Raw genomic sequence first — 18,661 nt, forward strand, 5'->3', positions numbered from 1 at the left:
AATATCTATCTCTGTATGATATTCAGACTTTTGGTCTCATTGTTAAGCAATATTTTTTCTCCTTTTCATTTCCTCTGAGGCCCTGTGGAAAAAATTGCTGCATTTTTGTCAACAGAAATGGAAGAGAAATGTTAACTTGAGAGGCAGAGGGAATTCACGGGCACAGACGAGGAGCTGCAGTCTGCATAATGTGTCATGGCTCATCTTCCTGTGCCAGCCCCACTCACACTGGGGTGAAAAACAGACAATTGAAGCAGTGCTGGAGGAGCTGTGGAGCCCCAGCTGTGGGAAGGGGATCAGGGTTAGTCCTGAACAGGGTGGAGCTGCTGCCTGTGTGTGACACAGACCCTGCAGTGTCACACACCCTGCTCTGGGGCTTCCCTTTGGAAATGTCCTGGTTTGGGCACCCCCTTCTGCTTCAGACCCTGAACTGCCCCTGCCTGACTCACTTCAAAGTCTGGGCTCCATGCTGGGCAAGGTTCTGTTGGTATCACTCAGCATTTTCCTTTATTCTTTGTGGGGGCCCAAGGAGAGGATGTGAGATGTGGAGCCATCCCTCAGAGCGTGGCCAGTTCTCAGTAAATAAAACAACAATAATCTCTACCTGATCTTTGCCTTCCCAGGTTAAAAACTCCTGGTTTTAATACAACCTTCTTATTCCAGTTTTGCAGATTTTACATTTAATTTAGGAATGACAGAACAGCTTTTTGATAACCATGGTGAGCAATGTATGTGTGAAACAACTCTTTGAAGTGAGAAGATTTAAGTAAGAGAATCTCTGATAAAAAGTTGTAATTGAGCCTTTCAGATCTGCTGCACTCTTTTCTTTCCTCCTTCTTCATCGGGATGGTGGCTGGAAGGGGATTCTGGAGGGTTTATTAAGTTTATTATTTTTAATCCAACAACTAGAGGAAGGATAAACCCAAAGATGGAATAATTCACTTGTTGATTTAAGGCCCTTCCTAAGGAATCACTGCTTAGGATCTCTCTCAGCCCTGCAATGTCTCTGCTCCTCAGGAGAATGAGAATAATCCTTTTTCCCCCCTTTTTCTTTGTTGTTTGTAGATCCTACGCGGGTCATGGTGTCCCCTTTCAGCATGGATGTCACAGTTGGAGAAAGCATTGTCCTGCCCTGCCAGGTGTCCCACGACCACTCCCTGGACATCGCCTTCACCTGGTCCTTCAATGGGCACCTGATAGACTTTGACAAAGATGGGGACCACTTTGAAAAGGTTGGAGGGGTAAGTATCAAATCTGACAAGGTGGGTCCTGCAGAAAAGGCTGCTAACAGAAGGAATTGGATGAAGGCAGCAAGAAAAAGGAGGGAAGAAATGGAAAATTTTCAGCAGAGGAAGAAAACTGGGAAGGGTTTTGCATGTTGCTCTGAGGGAGGTTTTAGAGAGCAACAGGTCTCAGGCATGGTGACAGTTCATGTTTGCATTTGTCAGGAGTGAAATTTAATGCTGAAAGGAAAAGGAGATGCAATTCCCAAGCCTTGCTCTTATCCCTTAAAAAAAATCATTAAAAGATGAACTCACAGATTGATGCACAGGGCTCACAGCAGCAGCCATGGCTTTTTGGGGTGACTGCTCCTGTTGTGCCCACAGAGCTAAAATTACAAACTTTATTAATATTCCTCAGTCCGAAGGCCACAATCACGAGGTTTCCCTGAGATTCCCAATGTATCAAATGCTTTGTGTCTGGAGAGAAACTGAGAGAGGCTCTCAGCATCCACTGCATCCAGAAACCTAATTAGTTGTATTCAACAATTAATCAGACCTGCACTTGGCGTTTGGAAAACAAATTACTGCTGGTGTGTGATGCAAGATTCCCTCAGAGAGCTCTGCTCTCGTGTTCTTCAGCACAAAAGTCTTGGGCAATCAAATTGCTGGCTGGGACACAAAGCCATGAAACTACTGCTGCTATCTCCAAATTTGGAAATTTGGGCTGGGCTTCCCTTGCAGGAGGGATGGAGACACAACCTGGGCCTCTGGATGGCAGAGAGGGTAAAAATTGGATATCCAGAGAGAAAAAGGAGCAATCAGAGTGAACCTGTCCTGCACTGTCACGTGTTTTTAAAGGGGAAAGTGCTGAACAGCCCCCAGCCCTGCTCCTTGCAGGAGCCAGGATTTTAGGGATGCTCCCTCTCCCACCTTCCAGGCAGGCTCCCATCCTTTCAACAGGCCATGGCTCGTACTGCTGATGTTTTCATCAGCCAGCATAAAGTAAACCCATTAGTCACAGTGGCCTTCATGTGATAATGATGTTTAGGGCTCATTAAAGAGTGATTGTAACCACTTTTCCCTCCTTTATCAGCAGGACTCAGCTGGTGATTTGATGATCAGGAGCATCCAGCTGAAGCACGCAGGGAAATACGTCTGCATGGTGCAAACAAGTGTGGACAAGCTCTCAGCTGCTGCAGACCTGATTGTAAGAGGTATTTGAATTTTGCTGCTGTTGTTGGTGGTGTCGTAGGATTTAAGTAGAATAATAGTTAGTTTGTCACAGGGTGAAAAAGAGATTTTTGAGGTTTTTAGAATGGGGGCATGGGATGGAGGAATTTGGGCGTGCCTTGTCCTTCTTTCTTCTTCCTAGCCTCCATGTTCTGGGTGATGTTGGCCCTTTTAGATTGGTGTAGAGTAGAAGCTCACTGTCTAACAAAGGTGATAGGTATTGGGAAGTTATGGTAAATAAGGTACAGGTAGTTTTTAGTATAAAAAGATAACACCACCCTGAGGGCAGGCAGAGTGCCTGAACCTGACCTGCCAGACAGACCTCAGCGGGTCAAGGAAAGAATGTGATAGATAAAAAACAATAAACAACCTTGAGAATGAGAACAGAAAAATCCTTCTTTGACAGCCAGGCTGGGGAAAAAAAAAAAGCTTGTACATATCTCAGGGTCACTGTGACCAGCAGAGATTCTGACAGGAGGGGACGGTGAACCCAGCGCCTGCTCCTCCAGTCCCTCGGGAAGGTGAACCCGGCTCTTCCTCCTCCTGTCACGGATTCTGCTGCACCCCCAGGTCCCCCGGGCCCCCCCGAGGCCGTGACCATCGAGGAGGTGACAGACAGCACGGCCCAGCTGTCCTGGAGGCCGGGGGCAGACAACCACAGCCCCATCACCATGTACGTGGTGCAGGCGCGCACGCCCTTCTCGGTGGGCTGGCAGGCGGTGAGCACAGGTAAGGCAGCCTGGGGGACACACCTGGGGGGACACACCTGGGGGGACACACCTGGGGGGACACACCTCGGGGGGAACCCACCCAGGGGCTGCAGGGAGGGACGGCATGCTGCTGCTTGAGGGAGCAGGATTGTCACCGTGATATTTCCTCAAAAATCCCTTCACCAGGGTTTTTCTCCTGAGAAGCTCAGAAGCCTCAGAAAAGAAATGTAAACGGTAGTTATTAATTATAACAATAATTATAAACAATAATTTTAGCAGTATTAATATAAACAATCATTATAGCAATAATTATAAAGAATACAATAATTATCTGATTGCTTTGGAATGTGGTCTGGAGATGGTTTACCAACAGGTGCCTCTTTGATTGGTTCCATGTGAATTGTTTTAATTTAATGACCAATCACCATCAGCTGTGTTGGACTCTGTCATGGGTTTTTATTATTCTTCTTGTCTAACCCTCTGATGTATCCTTTCTCTTTCTTTAGTATAGTTTTAGAATGTAATTATAATATATCATATTATATCATATATCTGCCTTCTGAGAACTTGGAGTCAGATTCTCATCTCTCACCTTGTCCTGGGGACCCTCCCAACAACAGAACTGAGGATAGCTGGATTTTTATTTGTTTTGTTCATATTAGGTGTTGTGTTTGAGTCTGATTGGCTAATGATCTCTCAAAACTCAGTTTATTGGTTGGTAATGGTTAGGGTACATGTTTATCAGACTTTTCTCTTTTTAGATAGTTTTTGGGGGTTTTTTTCATAGATTCTCACAGGATCAACTTTTAATTTTTATAGGTGTAAATTTCATAAGAATAGATTGTTTCTATTTCTAATTTTTTTCTAATCTTTTGTTTCTTTCTATTTCTATTATTTCTTTCTATTCTTTCATAAGAATAGATTGTTACATAAACTGATTTTCATTCTTATAATTTTTTTCATAAGGGAATAAGTAGATTTTCAGTGTTACAGGATTCTATTTTTATGAAAGCTGCCAAGTTTCTCACGGGAACTTATCAGGCTAGCTATTAGCTCAGCTGAAGTAATAAAGCCTGATTTTACAAGCCTTTTATAAGATTTTTACCTGTATGTAACTCCTCAGCACCCACCCAGGGCTGCTTTGGCCAGCTCTGGCCCCTGGTGTGAAAAGCAATTTCCCTGGCTGCAGAGCACTGCTCTTATTAAGTAGTTTCAGGTTTGGCAACCCAAAGATTTAGGGTGCAGTCAGTGCCATTACTCACCCATTTTTCTCATGAATGTTTAAGGGAAAACAGAATGAATTCCTATCTCTTGTTGCCATGCTGGAGATATACAACAGTAATTGTGGTCTATAAAGACATCCCTCAGGGACAGACAGTGTCATCCAGCTTGTCTTTAAGGAGAATTATTTTCCTGATAGAGGGAAAAATCCCATGATGTGATTGCTCATTCCGTCACAGGTTAATTTTGTTCCAGTAGCCATTAAACAGAGACAACAGTGTTGTCTCCTTTTTCAAAAAGAGAAAAATACAGACCCTCCAAACCTGTTGTCATGACACTTTGTTCCCAAACTGTGGCAATTTTGGAGAAACTCTTTAATTGCAGGAATTTCTGCAATAAAGCAGAGGGGCTTAATGCTGCCTCTTTCGCTTCTTTGCAGTTGGCAAAATGCTAGAAAGATGAGAGAAAATTTACCAAGTATTTCTTGATACTTACATTAAGCCCGCACCTCTCAGGAAATGAGATTCCCCATGCCTTCTTCCCAGCAGTATTTTAATATTGATATTTGATTTCCTTTCACCCCAGTTCCAGAGATCATTGATAGCAGGATGTTCACGGCCACAGTGGTGGGGCTGAACCCCTGAGTAGAGTACGAGTTCACTTCTTTGCAGTTGGCAAAATGTTAGAAAGACGAGAGAAAGTTTATCAATCCTTCTTGGTACTTATGCTAAGCCCTCACCTCTAAGGAAATGGGATTTCCCTGTGCTTTTTCCCAGCAGTATTTTAATATTTATATTTGATTTCCTTGCACCCCAGTTCCCAAGATCATTGATAGCAGGATGTTCACAGCCACAGTGGTGGGGCTGAACCCCTGGGTGGATTATGAGTTCACTTCTTTGCAGTTGGCAAAATGTTAGAAAGATGAGAGAAAATTTACGAATTCTTCTTGGTACTTATGCTAAGCCCTCACCTCTAAGGAAATGGGATTTCCCTGTGCTTTTTCCCAGCAGTATTTTAATATTTATATTTGATTTCCTTGCACCCCAGTTCCCAAGATCATTGATAGCAGGATGTTCACAGCCACAGTGGTGGGGCTGAACCCCTGGGTGGATTATGAGTTCACTTCTTTGCAGTTGGCAAAATGTTAGAAAGATGAGAGAAAATTTACGAATTCTTCTTGGTACTTATGCTAAGCCCTCACCTCTAAGGAAATGGGATTTCCCTGTGCTTTTTTCCCAGCAGTATTTTACTATTGATATTTAATTTCCTTGCACCCCAGTTCCCAAGATCATTGATGACAGGATGTTCACAGCCACAGTGGTGGCGCTGAACCCCTGGGTGGAGTACGAGTTCACTTCTTTGCAGTTGGCAAAATGTTAGAAAGACGAGAGAAAATTTACCAAGTACTACTTATGTTAAGACCTGTAAGGAAATGAAATTCCCCTGTGCTTTCTCCCAGCAGTATTTTAATATTTAATGTCCTTGCACCCCAGTTCCAGAGGTGATCGACGGCAGGACGTTCACGGCCACGGTGGTGGGGCTGAACCCCTGGGTGGAGTACGAGTTCAGGGTGGTGGCTGCCAACCTCATCGGCATCGGGGAGCCCAGCAGCCCCTCAGAGAAGAGGAGGACTGAGGAGGCTCGTAAGTGGGGCTGGGCACGGGGGCTGAGGGTGAAACCTTTGTGCAATAAATGCCAGGAGATCCCCCGGTTGTGGGTGCAGGCGCGTCGGGGGTGGGATGGCGGGGATGGATGGAGACCAGAGATCTCAGAAGCCAGGGCTTGGAATTTGGGGTTTCTTGCAAAGGGCCAAGTGCAGGGCCCTGCTGGGAGCTGCCAGCCACAGCTCAGAGCAGTAAAGAGAAGTAAAGAGAGTGGTACAGAGGACGAGAGAGAGAGGGAGGGTAAGAGAGTAAGAGGTCAAGTTTCTTGTTACAATACAATAAATTTTCTGTGTTGAATATTCTGATTCTCACTAACCAGTCTAGTACAAGATACAAATCCTACAGCATTTACATATAGCCTATAAGAATCGCTACATTACCACACTGTGTTACATTTTAAACCCTAAAAACTCCTCTTTGGACCTCTTTTGCCAAGCTGTAGGGTCTGCTCTGACCCTTGGGCCTGTCTGCAAGCAGAGGGTGTTAATTCACCAAAAGGGGATCACCTTCAGCTGGCCACACCATTGTTTTCCAGTCATTCAGTAACTGAGGGATCTCAAAGCTTGCTTTCATTTCAATCTCACTTATAGTTTCTATATTCTCAAAATCTTTTGCCAGGCAATCATATTTATAAGGCTTTCCTGTTTCATCTTCCCCAACAGTGGGGAAGCCCTGGCAGGTGGCTCCTCTGTTCCACATAAGAACTGAACGTGAAACAGGGAAATAAATAAAAGACCTTTTTTAATGGAGGACAAATGTTTAAACTGAACAATTAGAGACTGAATACACAAGTTAATTGACATACTTTTAATGCACTATTGTTGACACACTTTTAATGTGCTGTTTGCCATGGCAAATTAGTCATTTTAACAGTTGGTGGCCCCAGCAGGGGAAGGCCAGCAGTGTCCTGCTGCTGCACAGCTCTGCTCCATCTCCATGTGGGTTTTGGGTTCCAAGGCTGTCGCATCCATCTTCTGCATTTATCTTTCTGCAGTCCCTGAGGTGACCCCAGCCAATGTCAGTGGAGGTGGAGGCAGCAAGTCCGAGCTGGTCATTACCTGGGAGGTGAGTCTCACCCCAGCCCCCTGAGCATTCTGTGGATTTCAAAGGGTTGGCTGTAAAAAAGCCCAGACTGTGTGATAAAAACAGCCCAGCTGCTCCGAGGGGGCTAAAGCATGGGCTGACCCCAGCCCCAGGGAAGTGGGGAGCAGGAACATGGGGAGCAGGATTTGCCACCAGCTCAGCTCCCCCTGACTCCCAGCACATCCACAAGGCAAAATGTGGATGGCCAGGAGCCACCCAAGAGAAAAAACAGGCTTGGAACATTCTGAGCTGGTGGGGAATTTGGGGAATTTAGCTGTGCTGGCTCCCATCTTCCTCCCTCCTCCTCCTCCGTGGGATATAAGGCAGCAAACAGCTCAGAGCCAGCACAAGGCATGCTGGCTTTCATTGCTGCTGATGGCAGCCAGTGAGGGGAGATGCAGAGAAGAGAAATGTTTAATATTCCTTAATGCAGATAGGGTTAGAACTTTAGTCATTTGTCTGCTCATATTTTCATGTTGTGATGCGATGCAGCTGGCATATTTCTCCTAATAATGAACTCCACTAGACATGCTAACGCTTCCATTTAGCACTATTTCTGACCAAGTTGGCAGAATGAATCGCCAGAGATATTTCTGAGGTTATTAAAAACCTCTAAATGGGTTTTTGTCCTCACCACACAGCTCAATGTGCTAAATTTCCTCCTCTGTTGGGCTAATTAGTTACGCCATGTCTCCTAAAGATACTGCAATATGGTTCAAAAACACACATGGCCAGAACATCAGCCATTGGTCTGAGATGTAATTTGCACAAAATATCATTTGTGTTTTGATAGAAGAGTGGTTTTACTCTTTTAAATGTCCAGAGGCCTTTTCTTTATGTGAGCTTTCCAACACAGAGTAGGATGCAGTCGCCAGCAGTAACCTGTGCTGAAGTTCCATGGACACCTCAGGGAGGGTGGCCCATTATTATGGATTATTTTAATACTTTTGGAACCTTTGGGTTTAGTGTAGTTTTTTAGGGGGCTGCAAGCCTCAGGTAGGAAGTGTCAGTGTGTCCAGGGTGTGTTCTTTGGGGCTTCATGTGTGATCCCAAAGGCATGAGAGCAGCTGCATGTGTGTTGGGAGAGCAGAAACTGTGCCCTTGCTTCACCCCAGCAAACCTCAGCCTCTCCAGAAAGCCTAAAATTACATCAGCAGTGGAGGCCCCATCCAGGCAGGGAGGGAAGGGAAATTCTCTTTAGGAAAAGTGTGTTTTGGAGGTGCTGCTTCCTGTTTCATGGAGCAGAAAGGCTCTGGTGCAGGCAGGATGGGGTGAATTCAGGTTGGATGTGACGTAGGACCTCCTACACTTCCATCTCCCGTGCTGTGTACAGAATGCCAGAATTACAGAATTACTAAACCCCAGAATCACAGAATTACTGAATCACGGAGTCCCAGAATTACAGAGTCCCAGAATTACAGAATCCCAGAATTACAGAATCCCAGAATTACAGAATCCCAGAATCACAGAATGACCAAATCCCAGAATAACAGAATCCCAGCATTATAGAACCGCACAACCCCAGAATTACAGAATCCTAAATTCACAGAATCGCACAATCCCAGAATTACTGAATCCCAGAATCACAGAATCACACAATCCCAGAATCCCAGAACTAACAAGTTTGGAAAAGACCTCTGAGATCCCCAAGCCCAGCCTAGGAACGAAGATGCCCCAGAGGGATCCGCGGGTGCCCCGGGGCAGGTCAGTGTGCGCTGAAACCGTCCCTGCCCACAGACAGTGCCCGAGGAGCTGCAGAACGGGGGCGGCTTTGGCTACGTGGTGGCGTTCCGGCCGCTGGGCACGGTCAGCTGGATGCAGACGGTGGTGGCCTCGCCCGACGCCGCGCGCTACGTGTTCCGCAACGAGAGCCTGCCGCCCTTCTCGCCCTACGAGGTCAAGGTGGGCGTCTACAACAACAAGGGCGAAGGCTCCTTCAGCCCCGTCACCGTCGTCTACTCGGCAGAGGAAGGTAGAGATGAGCCCTCCTCGCCTTCTCTCCCTAAACCAGGCCTAAACCACAATTTTATAAGGCCTTTCTTTAATAATATCTTTACTTGTATGTAACAGGGTCTGAAAGGGTTTGGTTTCCACCTTGACACATCCTTTGATACCTCAGCCTTGCTCTGATTCATAATAAATGGCGAACCGTGATTAATTCTTTTCAATAGTCATTAAAATAACATTAATCATAATGAAATCTTTTGATATTAATGGAAAAGTAATATGTAATCTGGGAAGAATTCTGTGGAGATTTAGTATGAATTAATGTCCACTGATTAGAAAATGTTCCCACTTGTCCTAATTACAGTACACGGTATTCTGGGTTGAGTTTGGTAATGACATCTTATTATTTCTGAGGGAGCACAGCCTGACAGGCCATCGGTTTGAAACGTGGACGTTTGTTTGCTTCCTTCCTTGTGCAATGAGGAAAATAAATCCCCTGGTGTTTGGGACTAATTGAACATAGAATTGAAAAGTCTCACTTCTATTTTTAACTGCCCAGAGCCAACGAGAGCCCCTACCACTGTTTTGGCCAGAAGCATTTCTGCCTCAGACGTCGAAGTCTCCTGGGCTCCCCCATGGGAGAGCCAGCACAAAGGAAGAATTCAGGGATATGAGGTAAGGGAAACAATGCAGGATCCTTTCAGGGATATGAGGTATGGGAAACAATGCAGGATCCTTTCAGCAGCCAGCCTTGAGGGGACACAGAGATGTCCTCGTGCTGCTCTTCCTGCCATGGGTGTGTTCCTGAAGTGGATTTGCTTCTCTTTGCCTCTTTAGTGCACAGAGATTTCTCTCACAAGGTTAAAAACTCCAATGTTCTCTGACATGGTTAAAAGTTCCACCATTCTGTCTCAAGGTTAAAAATTCCACCATTCTCTGACATGGTTAAAAATTCTACCATTCTTTCACATGGTTCAAAATTCCACCATTCTTTCACAAGGTTAAAAACTCCACCATTCTCTCACAAGGTTAAAAGTTCCACCTTTCTGAGTGGCCAGGCTCGAGAAGGGAGCGTTGCAGCCAGGCTGGTGCCCAGCAGGGCCAGGGAGGGTGGCAGGGAGCAGCAGCTGTCCCTGGGAGCACATCTGGGCCGGTGACAGGGACAAGGGGGTGCTGCCAGCCCCTCTGGGGCCGGGCACTGCCACAGCCCTGCTCTGGCCCAGCCCTGCCCTGCCTCAGCCCTGCTCTGCCCCCAGGTGCGCTGCTGGCGGCACGACGAGAAGGAGGAAAACGCCAAAAGGATCCGCACGGTGGGGAACCAAACATCCACCAAAGTCAGCAACCTGAGGGGCAATGTCCTCTACCACCTGGCAGTCAGGGCCTACAACACGGCTGGCACCGGCCCCTCCAGCGCCGCCGTCAACGTCACCACCAAAAAGCCGCGTGAGTGCTGGCAGGGATGGATGCCCTGGCGGGGTCCGGCCACTGCTCCCCTCTCTCATTTCCCAGCTCTCTTGAGCCTCAAGGAGCTGTCAGAATTCTCCTTGCCAGGCTTTTGTGCAGATTTACCAGGCTCAGCCTTTTTATTTCGTTTTTTTCGTGAGGTTCTTCCCGGTGTTAAGTAAGCAGAGCATGCAAAACCGAAATCACAGCTGTGCAGGCAAATTAAATATTTATCTCAGTGTTCAAGAGGGCTTTTTTCCTCTGATCTCAGGCATGTTGAGCAACTGACTGAATCCCTTTCTCATTTAAAGCCCCGTGTCGTGTCACACCTCGCGTGACCTTGAGGACGCGGATCAGTGGAGCAGCTCGTTAGCTCTCCGCAGGGACAGGGCTCTGGCAGGCTCAGCTGTGCTGCTGAAGCCCCACTGGCACGGGGAGGGACCCCGCTGGGGATGGATTCTCCTCAGTAACGTGGAGCTGTCTGGGTTTTGGTGCAGCACCGAGTCAGCCCCCCGGGAACATCGTGTGGAATTCATCCGACTCCAAGATCGTCCTGAACTGGGACCAGGTGAAAGCCTTGGACAACGAGTCAGAAGTGAGAGGCTACAAAGTGAGTATTCCCGTGGTGCATTCATGATTTCCCAGGTCAGATCTGGGGCATTCCTCTATAGTCAGAGCCATGCCAGTCTATGTGGGCACATTTTTCCTGCAGCTCCCACCTGCAGAACTTCTCTCCTGCCTTCCATGGAAACTTCCCCATGGCTGTAGTTGGCTCCTTGATTGCAGATAAATAAAATGCTTTTTTAACAGCTCCCATTTCCTTCAGAAAGCCAAGCCAAGAGGAAAAGAAAGAGAATCCTCATTAGAAGCAGTTTTAATAGGACATAATTTAATTAGAGAGAAACCTTGGGAAGAATTCAGCTCCACCACCTTCCACAAGGGTTTCATTTAGCCCAAAAAGACGTTGCCCTGGGGTTGGAGTTGTGCAAACATTTCCCACCAGAGCCTGAGCCAGTGAAGGACCTGGCCATGCTCCATGTTTTATTCCCAGCCCGGAATGCCAGCAGCTTGGTGAGCCTGTGCCAGCTCCCTCAATTCCTGCACCAACTCTTAAGTGTCTTTGGTGCTCTGTATGAGCTCATAAAAAATAAGTAATTCCTCAGGGTTTTTAGTCCAAACCTCAGATGAACCTCAGCAATCTGGACCAGCTTTTCACTACATATTTTAGGTTTGAAATGCAAATTAAGGAGTTGGTTGAAAGAAGGAGAGAGAGACTCATCACCCTGGAAAAGCATCTAGAGAGTTTCTAAAACATTCTCCTTTAACTTACTGTAAGGGTAGCCCAACCACATGGATTTATTTTCTGAATCATAGCAAAACATTGCCTATTTTTCTTCTTTTTGCCTAGAAATCTTGTATTTTACGACACAATTTATGATATAAATTAGTACAACTCCCACAGCTCAGAAGGTCGTTCACAAAAGTCATTTATTCTGGGAAACCATCGGTGGCACTGTATCAAATATCCCAACTCAGTTTCCAGAAGCAGCATAATAAGGAGTTTCTGACCTCTATAAAGAAGTTTTTACTTCTATAAGAGTTTATTTTAGCATGACCAAGGCAAGGGTTTCTCTGAGGGGCTCCTCTAGGTATCAGTGCTGTGTTGAGTGCTGCTGATCAGCATCATCCTCCTGCCAGTGTCACCCCCTGCCACCTCTGTGCTGGTGTCCCCAGCAAATCCCACATGTCCCCTGTGTCACCAGACCCCTCCTGAGCATGAGGAGCAGGAAAAGAGCAGCAGCACCTCTGGACACCCCGAGGTGGGCAGCTCAGAGCACAGTGAGCAGCTCTGCCCTTTCTGCCTCCTGTTGTCTCCCCCTCGGCCGCAGGTTCTGTACAGGTGGAACAGGGAGAGCAGCACGTCTGTCATAGAAACGAATAAAACCTCAGTGGAGCTGTCCCTGCCCTTTGATGAGGATTACATCATCGAGATCAAACCCTTCAGCGACGGCGGCGACGGCAGCAGCAGCGAGCAGATCCGAATCCCAAAGATATCCAGTAAGGATGGGGGAATGGGCTCTGGGCCACAGGGCCCCACCAGCAGATAGTCCACTCCCTAATTCTGATTGCATCCCAAAAGCAAGATTCAGCCATAAGAAACACCATCCTAAGTAGTTCTGTTTGTATTTAGGTTTCCAGACGCTTTCCCCTCTCGGTTCTGTGTGTTAAATGTTTTGTTTCACTGCAATTCACTATAACCAAATACAGCATGCAAAGGCTTCTAAATCTATAAGGCTGCTGTACAGCCGTATCCCATTGTGTGCTGGATGCATAAATATTTATTTAGGGAAATGAGGTGGTGTAGAAGAACAAACACAAGGAGTATTTTATTACACAACATGGCTTTTGCAAAATCTCCATGTCCCATCTTCCATTAATAATGTCCCGCTTTATAAGCTGCATTAAATCAGGAGCCTCTGCAATGCAGGAATATGGCATTAAAATCACAGCAATGTAAAAAAAACCTGGGTGAGAGCAGAGTTCTCCCCAGCGTGGCTGTGTAAACCATGCAGAGGAATTTAATCAGCAGCACAGGAGAGGGAAGGGGAGCTGGAACATGCCAGCTCCCATTTGGCTCCTGACCAGGGGTCACAGAGCAGGTACATGGCTCCTCCAGGATGGGAGGCACAAGGAACAGCTAGAATATGGTGCAATTGTGAAAAAATACCAAATAATGATAAGCAGGCAGCGTGTGAAACAATAGAACTGCGAGAGCAGCCTCAACACAACAGGGGCAGGAATTGAAAAGAAACCAAAAATTCAGTTGGGGAGGTGACCACGAAGAGGAGGAGGGGGGTGTGCTTTATCCCAGGAAGGGGAATTCAGACCTTGGGGAAGGCGGGTTAAGGAAGAGCTCAGGGATTGTTCTCTGCTCACCTCTGGCTCCTTTTCCCCTCTCCCCTCTCAGATGCCTACGCCAGAGGCTCGGGCTCGTCGACCTCCAGCGCGTGCACCCTGTCAGCCCTCAGCACAATCATGATCTCCCTCACAGCCCGCTCCAGTTTATGACAACAATGACATCGAGGACTTCTTCTTTATAATATAAGCAACATTTAGCTAGTTGTTTTGGAGACACCCAGTACTAAGTAATATTGTGGTTTGAGTACATCTTACTACTGGAAAAAAAAAAATGTTTATGCTTCTTTAGGAATGGCATTATACAGTACTTCCTCAAAGCAAATATAGCTTTGTCTGAAGTTTCCTTGGAAACTCTGCAATGCACTGAAAACATCTGTAATACGATGTTACCAAAGCAGTTTACATATGTCCTTATATGCATATTTTTTATTATATATTTAGTGTTTTATAGAATTTTTTAAAGTTAACATATGATGTAGATATTAATTTTTTTCCTCTGCTATAAAATGCTACGGACGACATTATCACGAAAATATTGTTTGGGATTTTTTCCTTTTACGACGGAGAGTTCCAAGTTGTTCCTGGCAAGTTGGCTGGAGTTGACTGTACAGTTTTACAGGGCACAACTGCTCCAGACCCGGATTGTAACAGGCTGAGCTTCACTGGCAGATCCAGCGACTCCTGTGTTGAACCCAGGGGCTTCTCTCACACGTTTCATCCAGAGCTCTGAGCAGGACAAAACACTCAGAAGAGCAGAATTTTGGAAAACCACCTGGGTTTTTGGTTGGTTGTGGACTACAACGTAGCCAATACTCCAGCATTGTGCAGCAAGGAGGGGCTGTGAAATTGCTTTGTCTTGATAATAATTAGCATCAAATTGGGTGGGGAAAAGAAGATCCTGCAGAGCTGTGACATCTGTGGTGACACAACAGGACGGCCACCGGCCTTGTGCTGGGTGCACGCCCAGCTCAACCCTTTGGAGATTAATTCCAAGGAAATTCCTCCTGTTTGGGGATTAATTCCAAGGAAATCAAAAAGCTGCTCTGGGCTCGTTCTTGGGGACACAACTGCTCATCCTTGGTAACTCCACTCTCCAGACAACGCTTGGGAACCTGGCCTGGAGCAGGAGCAGTGCTGCCCCAGCTCCAGTTATCCATGGAAAAGTGGGAATCTCCTGGAGATCCCTGCTGGAATTTTGCCTTTCCTTAGAAACTCCTCCCAGACGCCTGGAGGCAGAACAGAGTCACACCAGAAAACGACAATATCCACACTGGAATAATTCTTCTCAAGAGAAGGACTGTTTGTTACTACGGGGAATTTTGTAAGTTCAGACGGGATAACGCTGGAAAAGGCAATGGAATTTTCTATACAATTTTCAACTTTCAATGCGCTGCAGTGGTATTTTTTTTTTCTCCTGATAGCTTGAATTTGCCTGTAACTTGTCTCTTTTGCTTACAAAATAATACAGTTAACTTTTAGACCTTCTAAATATATTTATTCAGTAACTCATAATCAGGATTCCACTTGTGTAAAAGTCAGGGTTGTTGACCAGAGAAATATTGTCAGTATTTCAAGCTGTGTTCCTTTCTTAGTTTGATATGGTTACTTCTATGTAAAAAAAATAAAACAAGAAAAACCTTAAAAAAAATCCACAAAACCAAGAAAAATAAAATAACAAAAAAAAAAAAAGCTTCTGTAGTTTTCTCCCCGGTGTAAATGATATTTATCAGTGATCTAGCAGATGTAATCTTTTTTTAAAGGTATTGGTAATAAATATTCTGTCATTTGTAAAGATACCTGTCTTCCAGGAGCATTTTTCCTCCACTTTTTCTTCTGCCCAGTGAGAAATTTCCCTTTAGACCCTGCTGAGACTGTCACTGATGTGAAGATACAAGAGTTGGTTTAAATTAAAACTTTGTAAAGGCAGAAAAAAAAAATTATACATCTCTGGTCTAATTCTGCTCCCAAAAACATGAGTAGGTGAATTTTGGGTTTGTTTTGTAGAGCTGTGAGCTGTCCAAGGTCACAGGGATGGAGCATCTCTGACCCTGTGGCTGGAGCAAAGCCCTTCCAGGCCCTGCCTCTGCTCATCCTGGGGATTCCTGAGGATTTTGGGAGCACAGATTGAAACCACTCAACCCGCCAAGGCACATTTGCAGTCCTTTCAGGGCAGGAGCTGAACGGGGCTCTGCATCCCACAGGAGCAACGCTGCACTGAGGGCCTGCTCAGGGACTGTGACCCCTGCCAGGGACCCTGTGAACGGCTGTCAATCAACCCCAGAGCCACGCCCCCATTGGCTGTCCAACCCCATTAACCATATATGGTCACAGTTCTAGCAGTTTCTTTGTTACTTGTACTCTCATTGGTCCACACACCTGTCCGTTTACCTTTCTGGTTTCCTATTGGTCATTGTAATCTTTTTTCCACCCACACTTTCAGGTGATTGGCTGTTGCTCTTGGCTCCGCCCCTTTGTAGCAGTATATAATCCTGGGCCCTCCTTTTCTACCTCCTTGGACCCTTTCAGTGTGTGGATGACGTGAACTCCCCCTGTAAATCCATACAAAGCTAAATTTAGATAACCATCTGTCCTGGAGCGGAGTTGCTGTTGGCCGTGGTGTTTGCTGTGACAATGGTGGGGCTCTCTCCTCGTGGGGATGTGTCAGGAGGGCTGCAGGTCCCTGCCACCTGCCCACGCTGCAGCACACCTCACAACAACGGAGCAGAAAAATAAACCAGCCCTGCAGCACAATTCTGTTTTTAAAAAGAAAAGTGAAATTGTCCTTTCCAGAAGAAGGCAAAGCGCAGTTCCTGGGGGTGCTGTCCTGGAGGCAGCAGGGCAGGAGCAAAAGGGGGTTGGGAGCTGGGTTTGAAGGGAAAAAAATGAGAAATTAATGATTCTGTGCTGTGGGAGTGTGGGGCTGGCGATCTGATGTGGTGGTGCCAAAACTGACGCAGCCCTGGGAGTGGCCTGGGATCCTGGACAAATTCCTTTTCCCCTGTGCAGCTTGGAGTGAAGGTTTTCCTCCAGGAATCACGACCATGAGGAGGAGCTCGGCCAGGAATTGTCCTCATCCTGCACCCTTGGTTCTCCAGCATTGACATCACTACAGGTGAGGGGGCTGGACCTGCAGCTTGGCTGGGGAAATGCTGCTGCTCCTGCTTTACACCACGTTGGATTTATTTACCAGGGTGAGTAGAAGTGTGGCTGCTGGCTCTGCGAGCCATCCAGTCCTCATGTCCCCATGAGGACTCATCCTGGAAATACCAAGGACCTGACATGCAAAATATATTTAAATGTATTGCATTCACCTGTGCAATAGCTTGGCATTAATGGGAATGGAATTATGTGCAGAAACTTTATTTATTGGGCCACTTGAAGGTATGACATAAAATACATTCCAATAAGTGAATTCTCTTTAGTCTCATTTTTAGGATTTTACTAATGAAATTCTGATTTTAGAGTGTTAAAGTTGGGGCACTCAAATCCATTAAAAGCACACGCAGGAGAGACATTGGAGGCATCAATGTTATATTAATGAGCTACATTAACTTTGATGGAGCAATGCTACTTCACCCAGATGAGAACTGCCTCATTTATTATAATTATTTTTAGTCTGTAGTACTTGGAAACTCCATTTCTTTAGGCACCTTCCAAAGAACTTATTGGCTGGATCAAATCTTTATTTTTATTCTTCGTTAGCGTGTTTGACCCAGCTCCATGGACAGGAGGTTTCTTGGAACTGGAAGGAATTCTGCAAGACAGGAGAACTTCATGGGCCACAGCCAGGGAGGTCAGAGCCCAGGGTGGAAATTCAGGTGGAAATTCACAGTTTTGTTACAAAGCGTAGCAGCAAAGGCCAGGTGAGTGTCCCTGCTCTCATGGTGGCCTTGCTGTGCAGCACTGGGGTGACAGCACTGGGTGCTTCACACTTTTTTCCTTCTTTTCCCAGTGTTTGACCCCTCTTGGTCACTGCCAGGACCACCTTGCTGCATCCACAGGGCTGTGCCAAACCCAGTTTGCATCTCCAGCTGTCATACCAAAGTAAAACGAACACCCAAAAGACTAAGGTGCCAACCAGAAAAAAATGAATCCATCGGCTCTTTTCCGAGGTTTGTTTTCCCTACACAGCCCTTGTACCATGAGCTTCCATCCTGTTTGAGCTGGAACTTTCTGTTTGGCAACAAGGCGCCCGGTGCAGGCAAATCCTCGTCCCCACTGGGAGCAGGGACACAGAGAGGTGACACAGAGCCCTCTCCAGCGTTGGTGGGTGACTTTGTGGAGCCTCTCAGAACACGGAGTCGTCGAGGACACTGCAGTAGAAGCCTTCAGCCAGGCTGCCCACCTCGGTCTCCGTGGAGCTGGGGCAGGTCCGTGCTCTCTGCAAAGCAAACACCCCTTGGAGCTGTGAGTGGAGGGCTGGCGTGGGCTGGGGCAGAGCTGAGAGCTCAAATTGGTGCATTTACAGAGGCATTAACCCAAAATGTTTGATGGTTGAGGAGCTCAGGAGCATTGGGTTCAACAGGAGGGTTTCCACCCTCTGGCTGAAGCTCTCCCTGAGCTGCTCATCCTCTGTCCCTCCAGCCCTGCACCCCCAAACTCCCCACTTGCCAAATTCTCCCACAGTGGCCACCCCTCTGTAGCCAAGAACAAGGAACCCAGGAGGAGCCGGAGGGCACAGAATCAAAAAATCATTAATGCTGGAAGAGACCTCCAAGATGATCAAGTCCAACCTTCAGTCAGATCCCACCACACTCACTAAATCCTATCCCAAAGGGCCACATCCAAAAACCAGGAGGTTTTTGAGCTCTTCCAGGGCTGGTGCCTCCACCACTGCCCTGGGGAGCCTTCTCCAGGGCCTGGCACTCTGGCAGTGAGGGATCGTGGTTTGAGGAACAGGAATTTTCCTGAATACAGAGCAGCAGAACCATTTATGGGATCTCATCCTTACAGAGCCCTTTTATAGGGCCACGTCCTGGCAGAGCTGCACAAACAGGGCTGCAGGGCTGCAGAAGGGAGCAGCAGCAGTGGCTGAGCTGCTGGGAAACACTGCAGGGACAGCAGGTGACACTGCAGGGACCAACAGGTGACACTGCAGGGACAGCAGGTGACACTGCAGGGTGGCAGGTGACACTGCAGGGTGGCAGGTGACACTGCAGGGACCAGCAGGTGACACTGCAGGGTGGCAGGTGACATTGCAGGTACAGCAGGTGACACTGCA

At 46.8% G+C, this 18,661-nt stretch overlaps 1 protein-coding gene across 1 annotated transcript in view; it reads left to right on the forward strand.

The window, feature by feature from the left end:
- Positions 1 to 13,685, forward strand: part of LOC131562879 (contactin-4) — a 229,423-nt gene extending 215,738 nt beyond the window's left edge. Inside the window, exons 13-23 of the mRNA XM_058812650.1 lie at positions 1,066 to 1,241; positions 2,317 to 2,437; positions 3,024 to 3,182; positions 5,878 to 6,027; positions 7,043 to 7,113; positions 8,869 to 9,103; positions 9,638 to 9,753; positions 10,335 to 10,521; positions 11,019 to 11,131; positions 12,411 to 12,579; positions 13,490 to 13,685. Coding sequence (XP_058668633.1) covers positions 1,066 to 1,241; positions 2,317 to 2,437; positions 3,024 to 3,182; positions 5,878 to 6,027; positions 7,043 to 7,113; positions 8,869 to 9,103; positions 9,638 to 9,753; positions 10,335 to 10,521; positions 11,019 to 11,131; positions 12,411 to 12,579; positions 13,490 to 13,590 — 1,598 coding nt within the window. The 3' untranslated portion in view covers positions 13,591 to 13,685. The remainder of the gene's footprint in view (positions 1 to 1,065; positions 1,242 to 2,316; positions 2,438 to 3,023; positions 3,183 to 5,877; positions 6,028 to 7,042; positions 7,114 to 8,868; positions 9,104 to 9,637; positions 9,754 to 10,334; positions 10,522 to 11,018; positions 11,132 to 12,410; positions 12,580 to 13,489) is intronic.
- Positions 13,686 to 18,661: the final 4,976 nt, after the last annotated feature.

The sequence above is a fragment of the Ammospiza caudacuta genome, chromosome 12 (genome assembly GCF_027887145.1).
Source record: "Ammospiza caudacuta isolate bAmmCau1 chromosome 12, bAmmCau1.pri, whole genome shotgun sequence".
NCBI classification, from domain to species: Eukaryota; Metazoa; Chordata; class Aves; order Passeriformes; family Passerellidae; genus Ammospiza; species Ammospiza caudacuta.